We start from the raw sequence: 19,008 nt of genomic DNA, 5'->3' as shown, positions 1-19,008 counted from the left end.
ACTGGATGTTCAACTACATGGTTAGTCTCCTGGTACACCTGAAAGCACAATCCGCAGATTCAAGGCTCATCATTCTCCTGGTACACCTGAAAGCACAATCCGCAGTTTCATGTCGCTAACGCTTGGAGGAATTTCTTCCCCAGCATTCCCAATAGTGTTCGGGTGGTAACAAGTTAAAACGCCCTATACCTCCCTTTGTGACCCTGGTATATGGCACCTCCTGTGCACAGACCACACAGTGCACATATGACCAACAAACTGCCAGGTGTTAATTCTGTGAACAATCTACACATTATGAAGAAACGTTTATTTGATGTTAGCTTGACGGGCCCGGTTTTTTGTGTCACATTTTAAAATGCTGTGTCGCAATTTGAAATTATTTTTTGTATCAAAACGCTTCACAGTAGGCTCCAATCTACAATTTTTATGCTTAGAGATTTGTAGTGTGAAGCTCTTAGATTCTGGTGGTCCCTAGAATATGGTAGAAACACGGAATTACTTGTGCAGTCAATGTTCAAGTAGGTCCAGACCGATGCAGCATCCTATGGTTGTTGGTTCATTACATATAATCTAAATTAAATATTCAATTTGAACAAAGTTTAAAATTTAAGTAAATTAGTCAAATTATTGGGACAACGTCAATTCAAAATCTACCTAGTTAAATAAATATTTTGAAATACCATCATCCACGCGGACCAAACCGTCAAATAAAGTGGTTATGTTCTCAAATATTAGCAACTTTTATTACGTCCCTCCCCTAGACTGATTAATGGTATTGCAAGCATTTTAAACCAATATTACATGTATCAGTTTGAACAAACTTAGTACAACAATTATCAACAATTAATAGTTAATTCGTTAATCTGCTTTTTTATGTTCTATTGAACATAATTGAAGCTTTTCATATGAACCTATAACAGAAAGTTGCTTTAAGGTGTAGGTCGCAATACGTCCCGATAGTGGTACATCGAGGATACCGAAAGGGCTTATTGGACTTTTTGTTGCATGCTTTTAACAGCATACTCTCAGTTAGGGTTACCACCTCTGGCAAGGCTTTGACCCGGAGATTTTTAATGATCTGTTAGTAGATAGGAAACATATAAGTATTCGCTGAAATGAAACAGAAATGTGAATCAAAACGATTGCTCGACATTTATTGCTTTTTATTACCCAATGAGTTAAAAGTGACAAAGCATTCCTTCTGAAACTAATCAGGGTATCAATTCAGCGCTGGTTGATTGGAATATTACCAAAACAAACTCACGTTAACATAGAAACTCTCGTGTCATTCACAACAAGACATATCAAATCACGCATGCGATAATGTCATCGCGATCATCTCCGCAAACCTACGCCAGCTTTCTGAAGTGAATATGTTAACATTTACGAATTTATAAACACCGTCTCAAGTGTGATTATACCAAGGCCGGATGGTCCTTCTCGGATCCGTGGAGAGGACGATTCAGGTCGATCTAATGCGGGTCGGCAATAATACTATTCGCAATAATACAAACCTGGTCGCAAACGAGATCACTCATATTCATACGCTCACCCTAATCATATAAACGTCCCGGCGATTATGTCAACGTCGTAGCTTTTACTAATTTATAAACGCTTGGGACCGCGTACCGACATACAAACACCCGCTCTTGTACGGTCACATTCATTCTCGTCCGAGAGCTCTCATACTTAAACACGGAATTTTTATACACTAGACATCAAGTCTCAGAGTGCCAGAGTTGGAAACTTCGGTGAGATGGGGGAGCTCATTGTTTTTCCTTCATCTGACGCGTACATTCAAAATCAAACATCAGAATGACGACACGTGCGAATATTCAAAGCACGTTAACATAGAAACGCTCGTGTCCTTCGCGATAAGACATCAAATCAGTGAAGTGAATATGTTAACATGTAAGAATTTATAAACGCCGTCTCAAGTGCGATTATACCAGCGCCCTTTTCTGTGCGAACCTGAATGGGTCATGTCTGGAAGTTCCTACCCTTAGTCCTAGTACCCTAGGTCCATGCCTTCAATTCAAACATGTTAGCAATACACTCAACATCTACTATCAGACTCTGGCCCCGCGCAAATATTCAGGAATTCACGCGAATATGCAAATGACCACATGGTTATACAATCGAAGTCATACGCGCGAAGTTACGTTCACACACGACATTCAAACACCAACGCGATCCAAGTCGTTAAAATGCATTCGCTCGAATTCTTCGCTATCATTATCTTGCTGTATTTTCGACTGTTTATGTTTTATTTCTCTAGATTTGGAACTGGCATTTCAGTCTGTTTTTCAATAAAGAACTTCTTTATGTTCTCTTCTTCTGACGTTTCGGTCCTTATTGGACCTTTCTCAAGGAATCTAAATTTCGATTCCTTGAAAAAGAAGAAGAAGAGAACACAAAGAAATTCTTTATTAAAAAAAAAAAAAAACAGACTAAAACGCCGGTTCCAAATCTAGAGCTATCATTATCACACACCTCGACTCGTCATCTCGCAATCATGCAAACGCTCCAGTGATTAAGTGCTCGTTTTGGCACAACTTCGAAACACGGTCTCAAGCGCGAACGTTCTAACGTCAGTGTTTGCGCGATCAAGAATCGGTGACATCCGGAAGTCCCCAACCCCGGTCCTAACAGCCTTGGTACAGGCCTTTAATTGATTGGGCCAATATAAAGGGCGAACACGAAATTATTGCCACGCATTCAACAGGGCATAACTTTTTTACCATTGGGTAAAAATCAACCAAATTTTGCACACTTTCTCATTGTTGTTTACATGCTGTCAAATTCGAAGTCGTGTTTTTCGATTCAACGGAAATGGAGGTGAACCAACGCGAGTCGAGAGAACAAATTCTTTCCAAACACCTGGAATTTTCTGACCTGTCGCACCGGAAGTTGGGAAAAATGTTGAACATTCACCATTCAACCGTCTCCAGAGTGTTGAAGCGGTTCCAGGAGCGGTTGACGTTGGACCACGGCAAAGGAGCTGGAAGAAAACCGGGGCCGGAGAACAGAAAGACGGAGGGAAAGGTGAAGCGGATGATTAAAGCAAATCCCAACGTCTCAAGCCGTGATTTGGCTAAAAAGATCGGCATGTCGCAGAGCTACGTCCAGAATGCAAAGAAGAGAGCTGGACTACATACATACAAGGTACAGAACTTCCCAAACCGCGATGAGCGGCTACAATCGACGGCCAAAACTCGGGCACGGAAGCTCCACGAGAAGATACTGACAAAATATGGCTGCTGTGTGATGGACGACGAAACGTATATAAAAGCCGTTTTTAAGCAAATTCCGGGGTTGGAGTTTTTCACCGGCAAGAGCAAGTTCTATGTGGACGACAAATTTAAGAAGAAGAAAATGTCGAAGTTCGCCTCCAAATATCTCATTTGGCAGGCCATCTGCTCGTGCGGACTGAGGAGTGAGCCTTTCGTGACAAAGGTCACAGTAAATGGCGAGATCTACAAATCTGAGTGCCTCGAGAAGCGCCTTTTGCCGTTCTTGCAGCAGCACGACGAAGCTCCGCTATTTTGACCAGATTTGGCATCATACTCTAAAAGTGTCCTGGAGTGGTATGAGGCCAATTCTGTCCATTTTGTTCCAAAGGACATGAATCCGCCAAACTGTCCGGAGCTGCGCCCGGTGGAGCAGTACTGGGCAATGATGAAGCGGGAACTTCGGAAGAGCAAGAAGACAGTCAAAGACGAGAAAGACATGTTAAGAAAATGGAAAAAAACTGAGAAACTGGTACCGGATGACACTGTAAAGACTTTGATGGAGGGCATCAAGCGAAAATGCGTTCAATTTTACACTCAAGGCTCCATCGATTAACTTTTCTTTTGATTTTTGAAGTAAATATATGTATAAAACTACCCTAAAATTTTGGTTTGATTTTAAACATTATAAGAAAATTGGCATGACATTTTCGGTGTCGCAATAATTTCGTGTTCGCTCTTTAAGCCAATAAGAAAAGAAAAATAACGCTCATATACACTAAGCAATACGTTCCATGGCGACATGACCGAGAACTGTAATCGTATGGGTGAACTCACTCTCTTCTAACATCTGAACCGTTCACCGAAAATTAAGAATCAGATTCGCGGTCCATGCGATCGTTCAAGAACACACGCGAATATGCAAATGGTCACACGGTTATAAAATCGAATTTATACACGCGAAGCAGCATGCACACTAGCACACGGGGCAAGCACGTTAACATACAATCGCTTGAGCCCTTCGCGATCATCAACGCACACCTACGCCCGAAATCTCGAAAACATTAAAACACTCCTGTGATTAAGTGAACGATTGAGTATATCTAGAGAAAATTTAGAATAGGACGTAAGTAACAATGAGAGATTCTCTTTGGGGTCTTTCTCTTCTGTTCATTACTCGACCATTTCAACATTTACTACTTTACTCATTTGCATAATATTCTAGTAAAAACCGTCGGCTTTCGATATGTAGTGGAAAATTAGTGCAAAGTGTTGTAATGACATCGTAATAAACGAAAGAGAAAGTAAACGAAGAGAGGCTCTCAATGTTACTTACGTCCTATTGAAAATTTTCTCTAGATATATATACTTACAAACACGGTCTCAATCAAAGTCTTAGGTCCCGTGTTCACGCGATCATGAATAGATCACGCCTGGAAGTCCCTACCGCAACCTAGGCCCAATCATAAAGAACGACGTCCATATCCACTAGACAACATGCTTCATGGCGCAAGGCCGGGACTGTAGTGATACGAGGAAACACTCTCTTCTAATATCTGAACTGCACACTGAAAATTAAATATCAGATTCACGATTCGCGCGATCATTCAAGAACACACGCGAGTGGACAAACGGTTATAAAATCGAATTTATACACGTGAAGTTACACACCGCTAGCGCACGTGACATGCAAACGCCCATGCGATCAAACACGTCAACATACAAACGCTCGGGCCCTTTGTCTTGATACACAAAGACGAATACAATCGCGATCATCCACGCGCATCTGCACACCAGAGAAAGCTATAGCATCTACAATCTGATTAACGCGGTCTCAAGCGCAAACAAATAAACGCTCATTCCTACGCGAACCGTACACTCAATATCACAATCGGAATTACGGCTCGCTACAATTGGACTTAAGCAGCATTTTAGTGGGTGACATTTCCCGTCTTGTCTGCAATTGTAGCGTGTGATTCTGCCCTTCCGAGAAGCCAGCTCTAAAAAAGTAATTATTTTTATATCAAAACTAGAATTACATTTTAGATTTATTTATTAAATTTTACCTTTTTTCAAGCCTAATGTCCTGCCTAAACCTTTTTGCCCAGTGACATTTGAAAGATAAGGAAATCATTTTGGCATTTTAAATAAGAAAGTTTATTGAATAGCAAATAAAACCTACTCCTTCGAACGGGCTTTTTGCAAGGGAAGTCTATTGTTTTTTGGGAAAGACATGTGCCAGGGAGTGTGCAACTTGCAACTTGATACCAATTACAGCCTCGTTCGGCGAAGACAATATGAACCGGAAGGTTAAGTGGTTCTTCTCGTACCCGTAGAGAGGACGGTTCAGGTTGATCTGATGCAGCTCGGCAACACACCGAGTTGTGCAGATAATATTCGTGCTGTAAGACTCATACTGGATAGCTCTTACCACAGTGCTGTATTATGTTGCCTTGAGAAAAGAGCTAAATTTTTATTTTGATGGCTGAGAAAATGTTTACGAGGATCGTATGTTTGCAGGGATTTCCGAATTGAAAGAGTGTGTGGTCTTTCTCTGGCCTGAAGTGGATTTTTCAACTGAGACCTGGTGTTAAAATACTTGACATATGACCAGACAACATATTCGATGTCGTGATAGCCTTAACCAGAAGCGCAGAGGCACTTCTATTCGAAAGTCCAATACGACGGAAACGTACATCCAACGCAGTAGTTGGACACGTGTCGGGAACTCACACGAATGAAAACTAGACCCAAAGAAGATACCGAAGTCAGTGGATCCATTGAGATTGGATCCACCAGCACCCCAACAAGTCCCGGTTACTTTACGGAGAAAATTGCTGGCATTGGCTTTAGAGTTGAACCAGACCACGGAAAAGGCACCTTTAGAGCTAAACCAAGCTCTGAGATATTCGAATGTGACGACAACCTGAGCGATTGGCAACAACATCAATATGAGCTGAAAATTGTGCCAGCTTATGCTTCCTAGAAAAAAACTAACTCAGTCCATAAAAATTCGTTATCCGGTTGAAGACAAATTGTTGTATCGTACAATGGTTCGTGCAACTTGACAGCTTTGGGCCCTGTGACAGAAACCACTCCGTCACCCGGCATGCATGTATTGGCACGACATCCCAAAAAATGTTACTTATTAATTTAAAGTTTATTGGTCACCGCAAAATTATTGTTTTTCGTTTGTTGCTTTTTCTCGGCGGAAATCAAAATGCACTCTTCTTTCCTAACCGTAACGTTTCGGCCTACTATGCTTCAACCATCGTCGGACGCCTAAGCTCGCGATAAACATAAACACACACACATTTATCTTTCTACCTATCCAAAAATATCGTCCATCGAACTGAAATGTTCAGAAAATGGTTCCCAGTTTTGCGTGTTGCGCCGCCGCGAGCATTGGCGCTTGTACATGCGCCGCAACTTGAGCGCATCTCCGGTACTCAGATAAAAATTCTGTCCCATTATCAGGGCCTCTTGCAGAGGCTTAATCGTCGGTTTACCGTTCTTCGAAAACACCATCGAAGTGTAGTGCATAATACTACCGTAGTCGTACGCGACCCCAAAGTCTGTACAATTGCACTTTTTGAAGTTATGCTTTTTACTAGGTATGATGTTTTCCCACAAGATGCGCACGTACTTATCCCGATCGCGGGAACTATGTTGGTGCCAAAATCCTAACGCGTGAAGCGCCTCATGAATCACGGTCCCATGCTTTATGCAACGCGGTGCTTGCAGATTAATTGTTTGACCTCCAGGGCGCATGCCAACATAGGACCAGCACCCGCTACTGTTTGATCGGAAGACCACCCAACTGGTATCCTCTTTGCGATACCGACGAAACTTGATACAACTTTGCTCTGCAATAGCCCTGAGCCCTTTCCGGATCGCTTGCTTCTCTTCATCCGCTAGAACGTAAAGAAGAACAATGAGTGTGTTATTATCGCGATATTTCACAAACAATCGTCACATACAGAAGTTATTCTCTGCAATGTAGTACGGAACAATTCCTTTGGTCCATCGGTACTTCTCCTTAAGCGCTCCGTTACGAGATACTTTTTTATCCAGCACTATATCACCTTCGAATAAACCGCTCAACTCCCAGGGATTCTGTTTATCATCCTCGTCCAGCTCGTCGATCTGCATCGCAACCCTGGATGCCTCCTCCTTGTCATACGGATCGTCGCTACCATACCGTGCAATCGGAGGTCGGTCATGATTACAGTCCGCCAAACTGGTAGCTACTAAAATTAGCGGAATTATCCAACGAAGCACAACCATCTTCACTCATTGCTTAATTCACTATAGTCAGTAAGCTTTTCTGCGGAACTTTCTTATAGAACTGTTAGCGATGTACAGTCGGTTAACCTTTTCATTCTCAACTTTTCCAAGAATATCAAAACACAATTTTTACTTCGGGATAAAAAACGTAAAAATCGTGTTTTTCATCAAAGTAATGTTACTCTCGCAGTGCTAGAAGATATCCGGTTTTTACCTTCCGAAGCTTCAAACAATTCTAGCTTATTTACAATAGTCAATTTACAGTTTAGATTGATGTTTCATCTGTTTTTAAAAATATTGTAAGACAATGAAATTATATCAAAATTCCAGTTTCATCTTTAATTGAAACTGTCCCTGGCAACACTGCCTCATCAGAAGAACTGTAAGATCTCTAGTTCTTCAAACGTTGTTATTTTTGTAAACAACTTGGGTACGAAAGGGTTACGTAAGAGCGTGTGCAGCGTGTAGTGTGCAAAATGTATTTAAACTTTTTTTGTCATGCCTGGATATATTTCATATGTTTCGAAGCAATGTGAATTTATATCAATGGTGAGTCCAATTACCACCAGCGCCAATAATTGAAAGGCATACCTAATGTCTAGATACACAGAAGCAGAATGAGCAAGTGCGGTCCAGTATTTTTCAGTCTTTGTTGTCCTCGCTTAGTGCCTATCACCAACGTCAGAGAGGTGACTCCACAATCTGGACACCACCCATGAACTCATCAACCGAAACCAACGGGTTTACTTCCCTTCCGAAGGAAGTTGTGGTCGGAAATTCTTGATCCTGCTGGGAGTTTACCTACATCCTGACCTATCGAATTGTCATCTCTCGTAAGCGATCCAGCAAAGTGTATGTTCATTAGAACATCCAATGCTTCACTATTGTCACTTATGAAAGAGCCATCCGTTTTGCTTTCTTGCTCTTCTCTGCTTTTGTGACCTCTCTCAGGTTCTCGGATGTACATAACCCTAGCAGGTTCGGCATTCCTACTACAAGCCCAGCTCACTGTAATCTGCCGTGTTTTTTTGCCGTCCAATGGTTAGTATTCTCCCTTGCAGCCGACTATTGAACGCAGAATTCTCTCAAATACACCGAGCATTTTAAAATTTATAACAATCCACGAACTGACATTTCAACCATCCAAAACAAGAAATATTCAATACAATCTTTATTAGGTTAAGTTTTCATTGAATTACTACCAAAGCAAAATATCAAAATTACTCGAGTCTATAAATATGAGCGGCACATTTAAACGACAGTCGTGTGCCATAGACGGGGGTTGAAAAAATGTTAGATGTTTTAACTTGCATTTACATTTTTCGTTTATACGTAAACTGAGGTTTTCATTTTAGCGTGTGTAAATATTTTATTCTAGCAGTACAATAACGTTAATAAGAATATTTCGAAATGTTTAATAGAGAGGCCCCGTTTTAAACGATTAGAAAAAATAGTGTCAGTGATTTCGAACGTTCATAACTATTACAAGGGGGACTTTGCAACTTTTGTACGGAAAATGTTCACCGTTATTGTATTAAATTTCAAAAGTGATTTTTGAATAAGACGAGGTGTGTAGTGTCAGAGAAATGAATTTTCTTCTGTGGTATAACCAATCTTTTTCCTTTTCCTGAGCTTATGACCCGACTTGAGCTGGTATACGATTTTGGTAGCAGCGTAATCAGTTGGGCATTTTCTATTTCAGGCAACGAATTATCGGTATTCTTAAACAAAGTCGACCGTTTAAAGTTCCTTACTCGATTAAATCGACAAAATTAAGTCACACCCGTATTCGATTCGTAGCTAAATTAGGCGTAAATTTTGCACATTTGTTATACTCAAGAGTCATTCTACACTCTCATCTTGCTCAGAATATTAGCTAAAAATTTTCAGCAAGGAAAACAATTAAATGTATCCATGTGTTTCTTGTAATCACAAATTGTGGCCATCGTATCCAACAGACAGGAACCACGTAAAGTCGTTTTTATTTTTTTCCTTTTTATACTAAAACGCACAGCTCAGTCAATCTAACAAATTGAAGCATGCCCGATATTCTAAGAAGAATTAATGACTGTTGACGCCTTGTTAGCAATGAATTGAGTATGGGCGTGGCTTACACAACAAAATAATTTTACCGACATGGCGTAAGGAGCTCTATTGCGATGGTCTTGATAGTAAACAACCGATTTGCCTGCATCCTCGCATCATTCTTAGTTAAAAAATTGTGTGTGTCTGTGCCAATGAGCTATTAGCTTCAATCCAATTGTCGAGGCGGAACACGATTAGTTTCTCGAACAGCTTCCGGATACAGGACAGAATTTCGATCGCCCGATACGAATTGTGGTCGGAGGCTGATTTTACTGTTTTTTAGATGAAAATGCCCTCCACTTGCCTCCAGTCATAAACTTATTGAATCAATGTTGATACGCCTTTTCGTAGCATCAGGCAGATTCTTCGACAAACTGAATTTGATTCTGTCTAATCCCGAGATACTTTAGTGCTGTATGGCAAGAGAGCAAGTGAGAACTTCACCTTCGAATTGTTCGTTCGTAATATCGTAGGGGGACGCTACGCGTTAGGTCTTCTATGCCCGAGAAATTTATACTTAATAGTCAGAAAGGGTTATGAGGCTATGTCTAGGGACTAAAGATGAATATTTTAACAGCTCACGATTTTGTTAATGTCCCCGTTTTGTCAGCCAAAAATGCACCAAGGGCTGATATAAACTGGTTTTCACTGTATCCCTGTTTGAATATTTCACGTTTTCGTTAGTACTGTTCCGGCTTCGCATACATTGAGCAGTTCCCCAAAAAGTGCTCATTGATGTTTTGCTCAATATCTCGCCAATGAACCGGCGCCTATAACCGCGTTTTTTAATATTAATTTATTATTTATTAATACAGTTCATGATCTCCCGATCTATTAATACAGTTCATGATCTCCGGCACAAAAACGCAACCAGGTAGATGACCATTGTCAAATAAGAGTGAGTTAGGTAAAGCAGACCCGACATAGATCCTCTTCCCGTCAGCTGCGACTAATGTTGAAGGCAATCGTTTGTCCAATACAGTATCTTCATTGGTTTAAGTATGGGGTCGCTTCAAGATGTTGATTACAATATGCCTCGATAGTGGTGTATCAAGGAGGCCGAGAGGACTGATATAAGCCTTTTTTCTGTTCTATACATTTCCTCTATTTACCTGCTCATAACCAACAATCAACCAGTAACAAATAGATAATTGAGAAAGGATGTGCTATGTGTGGTGGTGGTTGGTTATTCAAATATTAGTAGTGTTTGAAGTACTAATGTATGTCTTTCATGTGATGATCATAACGTCAGCTGTATTTTGTACCTGTCTAATCTATTACGATTCTCATATATTGTCTTTTAATTCTTCTTTTCGACTCCTATACTGTCATTCTACACCCGCCTGCAGCTGGATCAGCAAAGATGGTGATAGTGAACGTCTTAACACTCACACATTCTCAAACGCGGTCTCAAGCGGGAACCTACAAAAATGCCCTCGCGCACGCGATTACGTATCGGTCACGTCCGGAAGTCTGTCCTTGATCCTAGAAGCCTGGGTCCATGCCTTCAGCTGGACCAATTAAGAAAATACGCTCATACCTATTAGACAACGCGTCTCGTGGCGACATGACCGGGAACCTTATCGATATAAGGGATTCCAATCTTTGCCAGAGTTTTAACCGCACACTGAAAATTTGATGTCAGAATCACGGTTCGCGCGACCATTCAGGAATACACGCAAATTACATGTTACAAAATCACGTCAGCGTACAAACTTTAGAGCCCCTCACGATTGTCCAAGCAGCCTACGCCCACGAACTCGCAAACATGATTACACCCCGGTGATAAGATGAACGTCTCAGTCTTATAAACTTACCAACGCGATCTCAAGTTTCAACCTACAAACTCCCGCGCTCGCGCCATCATGAGTCGGGATCGTCCGGAAGTCTCTAACCAACAGTACCAACAGTCTAGATCCATATTAATTAATAAAAAAAAATTGAAAAATTAAGAAAAAATAACTCCCATATCCACTAGACAAAACGTTCCATGGCGACATGACCGGGAACTCTAGTGATATGGGATAACTCACTCCCTGTCAGAATGTGATCCGTACACCGAAAACTAAATGAATGACGGTTCGCGAATATGTGAATGGCCACAGGGTATCAAAAGCGAACTTATACAAACGAAGTCACATACACGCGAGCATACGCGACGAACACGTCGACATACGAACGCTTAAGCCCTTCACGATCATCCACGTGCACCTATGCTCGCGATCGCGCATACTTGATAACACTCCGGTAATTATGTGAACGTTTTAGTACATCCGAGGTTACAAACGCGGTCGCAAATGCGAACCTGCAAACGCGCGAGATCATGAATAGGTCACGTCCGGAAATCTTTACTCTTCAATCTAGCAATTTACGTCCACACATCCAGTTGGACCAATCAAAAAATAAAGCTCATATCCAATAGACCACACGTTCTACTGCGAAATGACGGGGAGCACTAGTGATATGGAAGAACCTACTTTCTTCTAGAATCTGAACCGTACACGAAAAAATAAGTATCAGATTCACCGTCCGCGCGCGATCATTCTAGAACACACGCGAATATGCGAAAGGCACACGGTTATAAAATAGAATTTATACACGAGAAGTTACATACACATTAGCACACGCGACATACAAACGCACACGCGATCGAACACGTTAACGTACAAATGCTCGTGTCCTTCGCGATGATACACGCTATCGCGAGTCCCTACGCCCGCACATACCTGAACCGTACAATGAATATCACATTCAGAATCACGGCCCGCTACAATTGGCCTAGTGCAGTGTTTTATTGGGCGACATTGCCTGTCTCGTCTGCAAATTGTAGTATGTGATTCTGACGGGGAGCCCTCCCGAGAACCTAGCTCTACAGCTCCAGTAGGACAACTCTCGAAAAAAAAAAACGCACAGCTCAGTCAATCTAACGCACTGAAGCACGTCCGATGTTCTAAGAAGAATTGATAATTGTTGACGTCTTGTTAGCAATGAATCGAGTATGGGTGTGGCTTACATAACAAAATAATTTTACCGACGTGGCGTAAGGTGCTCTCTTCCGTCGGTTTTGATAGTAAACAACCGATTTGACTGTATCATCGCATCATTTGTAGTTAGTTATTTGAACGCAACGGGGTCTCTGCTACAGAACAGTACACCAAGGCCGGCACTTTAAGAATACTTGGTTGGATTATTTGTTGTAACGGTGATTTGTTCTATCTATATATCTATCTAACTATCTATATGGGTCATTCCATGCGAAGTGATCAAGGCACGTGTAATCGACCTTCACGGCTTGAACTAAATTTGGAGGAATTGTTCATCTAGGGCCAATATATAAAAACCCAAGTTTTTGTGACAATTGAACCACCCCTCGGGTCATGGGAGCACCCCCCGTTTTGACAAATTACCAAAACCCTTGATTTTCGTTTGATCATATCTTCTATTTACTCTAGAATCAAACCGCAAGATGGCTTTTGAAGAAAACTGTTCAAGCAGTCTATAAAAAATATTATTTTTCCGGAAGTGCTGCCAACTATGCGATTTTTTCAGTTGAATATTAAGAATTAATTTTTCTCTCAATACATATATTTTAATTTTGAAAATTTTAATGCCATCGCGTTTCTCAGACAGTTTAACATAAAAAAAACACTTATCTTCCCAATATAATATGAGCGCATCCTGAGATACACCGTTTTGAAGAGAAAAAACCGCAATTTCCCATATAAAATCACATGCGCGCAACACTAAAAAAACCAACTTGAGTATTCTGAGTTCAAACATAATTTTTCGTGAAGTAGACGAGAAATGATCAATTTTGGCCAATAAAAATGGATTTTTATTTGAGACATATTGGGATTATAAGTGTTTTTATGTAAAAATGTCTGATGAACGCGATGGCATTAAAATTTTCAAAATTAAAATATATGTATTGAGAGAAAAATTAACTTTTAATATTTAACTGGAAAAATCACATAGTTGGCAGCACTGCCGACAAAAAATAATATTTTTTGTAGACTCCTTGAATAATTTTCTTCAAAAGCCAACTTGCGGTTTGATTCTAGAGTAAATAGAACCGGAGATATGATCAAAAGAAAATCAAGGGTTTTGGCAATTTGCCAAAACGGGGGGTGCTCCCATGACCGGAGGGGTGGTTCAATTGACACAAAAATTTGGGTTTTTATATATTGGTCCTAGATGAACAATTCCTCCAAATTTGGTTCAAATCCGTGAAGGTCGATTTCAAGTTTGCATCTTTTTTTGATCACTTCGCGTGGAATGACCCATCTATCTATCTATTCTATCTATCTATCTATCTATCTATATATATATAAAAGTCAATGTTTGTATGTATATGATTTATAGACTCCCAAACGGCTCAGCCGATTTCCGTAAAAATTTATACACAGTAGGTATTTGTTATGGAGCGTGTTTGTGTGATATTGGTTGGAAATTACCTGCCCGTCAGATATCGCTTTGGAACAAATTGTGTTTTCCTCCTATTTCCTTGAAAATCGCAGCAACGCGCGATGGGTATTAGCTAGTATTCTATATATCTATCTATCTATCTATCTATCTATCTATCTATCTATATATATATATATATATATATATATATATATATATATATATATATATATATATATATATATATATATATATATATATATATATATATATATATATATATATATATATATATATATATATATATATATATATATATATATATATATATATATATATATATATATATATATATATATATATATATATATATATATATATATATATATATATATATATATATATATATATATATATATATATATATATATATATATATATATATATATATATATATATATATATATATATATATATATATATATATATATATATATATATATATATATATATATATATATATATATATATATATATATATATATATATATATATATATATATATATATATATATATATATATATATATATATATATATATATATATATATATATGTATATGATTTATAGACTCCTAAACGGCTTAACCGATTTTCGTAAAAATTTGCACACAGTAGGTATTTGGTATGGGGCGTGTTTGTATGCCATTAGTTGGAGATTATCTGCCCGCCAGATGGCGCTTTGGAACAAATTGTGTTTTCCTCCTATTTCGCAGAGTGTCGCAGCAACGCGCGATGGGTATTAGCTAGTATATATATACAAAAGTCAATGTTTGTATGTATATGATTTATGGACTCCCAAACGGCTTAACCGAATGCCGTGAAAATGTATACGTAGTAGACATTTGTTATGGAGCGTGTTTGTGTGCTATTAGTTGGGGAATATCTGCCCACCAGATGGCGCTTCCAAACAAATTGTGTTTTACTTTTCTTTCGTTGAAAGTCGCAGCAACGCGCGGCGGGTTCAGTTAGTTATGTATAAATATCACACTGCATTTTGCATGTCAAAAGAATTCAGTATTTTCTCCGTTGAATTACTTCTTTAAGCGTATCGGAAGATGATTTTTTGAGAATCAGTTCGTTCATTCGATAAGGCACGTTTGCGTTAGCTTGTCGATGCCAATTTCTTTATTTTACATTTCAAATTTCTCAAATTTAGGGGATCACAATTTAAAAAAAAAATATTTTGAAAGTGGAGGAAGGTTGAGTAGAAGATTGTGTATCTGACAGTGAGCTATTAGCTTCGATCCAATTTTCGAGGCGAAATAGGATTACTTTCAGGTACAGGCCATCATTGTGATCGCCCGATACGAGTTGTGGTTGTGGTGGCAGATTTTCCTGGTTTTGAGATCGCGATGGCCTCCACTTGCCTCCTGTTATGAACTTGTAGAATGAATTCATCTTACGTCTTTTCGCTGAATCAGGTAGGTTCGTCGACAAATTGAATTTCATTCTGTCTGACCCCGGGGTATTATTGTTTCATGACAAGAGATAAGTCTTCTATGCCGGCACAGAGCTCGGGCAGAATTTCTTTACGTATTTGAATATTCCAATTGTAATATTTCACGTTTTCGTTAGTACTGTTCCGGTTTCGCATACGTGGGACAGTTGTCCAAAAAGTTCTCATCGATGTTTCGCTTGATATGTCGCCGACGAGGTGGCGTCAATAATTGCGTTTTACTTGGCCTCCATCGAACTCTTCATCGTCAGTTGTTTCGACAATAATTCGTTGTATGCTTCAGGCCTTCTCCGCATACACGTTTGAGAACTCCTTGTCCCACCATGAGTTATGAGACCGTCCGCGGGAGTTCGCGTCTATTACGCGTTTGTAGTATTGAACACCAATCCAGCCAGAAACCCGCACGCTTCTTTCAGAGTAGGCTCTTGTGTGGACTTGATTTTATCGGATATCGTGGAGGCTCTTCCAAGACCTCAAATCCGCGACCACGTTTGATAATTTAGCCATCCTAAAGTACAATCGCTGTAGGAAGGGACCATTTAACACTGCATCAAAAAAGTTTGGGCTACCGGAAGAGAGATTACAAGGAGGCTTTTAAGAGAGTCAGAAATATTAAAAGCTGTCAAAAACCGGTCCACATCATTAAAGAATTTTATTAATCCGCCGCAGGGATTTATTCTTCGGCTGAAAAATAGAAACATTGGAGTCTTAAATGTCCCCGGATATGCTACGAACTTCAAGCTCAGATTTCCGAGACATTATGTTTCGGTTCTGCACTAGTACTTCCTCGAGCTGTTACTGCGAAAAGGCGTAAGTTAAGTTCATTCTACATGTTCATGACTGGAGGCAAGTGGAGGCCATCGTTATCTCAAAACCAGGAAAACACGCATCCTACCGCGACTCGTATCGGGCGATCACAATACTGTTCTGTACCTGAAAGTTGTTCGAGAAAACAACCCTATATCTTTGCAATAAAACTTAAGAGAGAAAATGTTCCTCCTCTTTCTATTGTTTCTAAACACAGCAAAGGACATGCGTTCCTGGAGGTCACATAATCTCATTCGTTAGTAGACAAGTTAGTATAAATATCCATAGTGTTCGATTGTGTAGCATTTCTACAAAAGGTCGCTCAGAGTATCCCGGAAGAGAATTCTTTAGTTTGTCCTCGCACTTTTTGCACGTGAGGTATGTTGAGAGATCTTGTGGACCCAAAGTAGAAATTTTTACAAACATCTCTTCCACATGAATCACCCCCATGATTTCTGTCGTATTTTTTACAGCGACCCTTGATGATACAATTAGCGTCTGCATGTCCAAATTGTTAATAATGATTGCAGTTTATGGCCCTCCCCACAAAAAGGCAATCAGTTAGACGAACATAGTCAAACAGAAGGTAGTTAGGTAAAGAAAACCTACCGAAGGTCACTTTATGTGAGTCAGAGTATACATAGGTCATCTTCCGGTCAGCTGCGACTGAAGTTGAATGATATCGTTTGCAGTCCAATATCTTGATTGGCTGAGCATGGTGTCTTTAAAACAGTTAACCTCGCGTTTCAGCAGATCCGTGCAGTTCAAACTCAAATTGTAAATCACACCATCGATCTCGACGTTGTTTGTTGGTACGTAGAATTCAAACTCCCTCATAAAAGACACGTAGCCAGCAATATCATTTGCCTGCTTCAGATCATTTACCACCACCCTTAGCTTATCAGGGCGAATTGGCGTTTTTGCTGTTACTGTCAAATATCGTTTCGTCAGGACTCTAGAAATCTACAAAAGGTTTTGAAACGTTTAGTTTTGGGTTCGGAAGAAAACCACAATTGTTCCAGGAGCGGCAATAGCGTAGTTGGTAGATCGATTGCCTTGTACGCAGCTGGGTTCGAATGCCAGCTCCACACATATGGTTAGAAATGTTTCCAAAATGGATTTTTCAAACCTGAAGAGGCTAATGGCCATAAGGTTAAAACCTCTACAATCAAAATTCCAAAAACAATTGGGCCGATCGAGAAGCATGCGTATAATTTCGGCTAAGGATTTATTTCGACATCAATTTCCCCTTGAATCGAATCTTTGTCAGGGGAAGCCATTTTTGCACTGTCCTTCAGCTTAGTGATCGTAAACGCTCCTCAACGATATCGATTTTGTCCTAGCTATTCACACGTTGCTACTGTTGCCGCAGCTAGGACAAAATGATTTTGACATGATTTTTGCAATTAACTTATCGGAAGCACATCATAACAGAATATGAAAGAAAAAATAAAATCGTGTTACAGGTTTTTAATCTGAACTGTTGAATGTTATCAATACATTTTAATCTATTTGACGACTGAAGAACTTAAATTGTATGATGTTTCGAAACTGTTTATTATTCCTTAATAAAGGTGAAATAATGTCTCCAAAACTTCAGCCGATAGCATGCCAAAATTGAAGTTAACAATTCCTCATATTGAGCATGATGGAACTGCATATAGGTATCTTCCAAAACCTTAAGATCCAAATTTATTGTCAAAAATTGTTCCATCTCACCAATAGAAGAACTGGCATGGCTATACCAAAAATCAACAGTCACTGTATTGAACCGAAGTGCATTACCCCATTTTTTGCACCGCCAGAATAATAGAAGTAACAGCACTTTATCTCTCATTAGATTAAGGCGTCTGTTTTGTTCTTTAATTACAACAGACTTGTCAAGGAATCATCATTCATTGAGAACATTGTGTGTGACGAGTCTATCACTTGATTACAGACTTGTAACAGTTTTCTCATGCTTATATGACATTCAATCATGTCAAATTGGAAGAAAGTGCTATTTATTTAGCATTGATAGAATAATCAAACTGAATACGTGAATTTTTCCACGTTGTCCAAGAAAATGCTTTATCTGAAAATTCCCACCAAACAGATTATTCTCTTAAATAATAGGTATACTAAGAAGCAAGGTGTTTCTGTTGATAGCAGATGGTCATTTTTGTACACATATGCCAGGAAATAAGCAATTAAATGGAAATAAAATTACTTCAGAGATTCTTATAAAACGTGTTACGTTATTTTGAAGGAAAGGCTATGTCTGCAAATTGAACCATTCCGTTTTTTTTTTATTATCTGGTTTGGTCATGAGTCAAAATATTAATTATCTTCCAGATATCTAGAATCGGAAACCACGCCATCGATCTCGACCTTGTTTGCTGATACGTAAAGCGCCTTAGTTTCAGCTCGTTCAGCTCACATCTTTGTGGGGATACGAGTTGGGACCATCTTCATCGCCATCAGTATCTTGTCGGTTTCAATCCACATTTGACATTTTTATTAATTTGACTTCGACGCGTACTCCATATTCAAAAGCGAAGTTTCAAAATTCTCTATGTGAAAGTCCGAAATAAATGTCCCTTGCATCGACGAGATTCACTGGAGAATAAATTGTTTTGGAGTGAATTCCATAATATTGAAAGTAAGCAAGCATATTAAAAACATTAAAACAACATAC

General features: G+C 39.4%; 2 protein-coding genes across 8 annotated transcripts in view; one reads left to right on the top strand and one right to left on the bottom strand.

The window, feature by feature from the left end:
* Window positions 1–19,008, top strand: part of LOC131685589 (FERM, ARHGEF and pleckstrin domain-containing protein 2) — a 261,738-nt gene that overhangs the window by 76,693 nt on the left and 166,037 nt on the right. The window lies entirely within an intron of this gene.
* On the bottom strand, window positions 6,558–7,587 carry LOC131681037 (seminal metalloprotease 1-like). The gene is made up of 2 exons (XM_058961742.1): window positions 7,211–7,587; window positions 6,558–7,144 (listed from the first exon to the last, which is right to left on the bottom strand). Exons 1-2 carry the CDS (start codon window positions 7,515–7,517, stop codon window positions 6,558–6,560), a joined length of 894 nt encoding a protein of 297 aa, XP_058817725.1. The 5' UTR covers window positions 7,518–7,587.

This window comes from Topomyia yanbarensis, chromosome 2 (genome assembly GCF_030247195.1).
Source record: "Topomyia yanbarensis strain Yona2022 chromosome 2, ASM3024719v1, whole genome shotgun sequence".
NCBI classification, from domain to species: Eukaryota; Metazoa; Arthropoda; class Insecta; order Diptera; family Culicidae; genus Topomyia; species Topomyia yanbarensis.
Note: the sequence above shows the minus strand (reverse complement) of the source record. Positions and strands in the feature narration are given on the sequence as shown.

Excerpts from the sequence above, each read along its gene's own strand:
- LOC131681037 (XM_058961742.1), bottom strand. The coding sequence starts at position 7,517 with ATGGTTGTGCTTCGTTGGATAATTCCGCTAATTTTAGTAGCTACCAGT. Across the intron at positions 7,145-7,210 it reads CATTGCAGAGAATAACTTCT|CGGATGAAGAGAAGCAAGCG; the intron begins GTATGTGACGAT and ends TTTACGTTCTAG.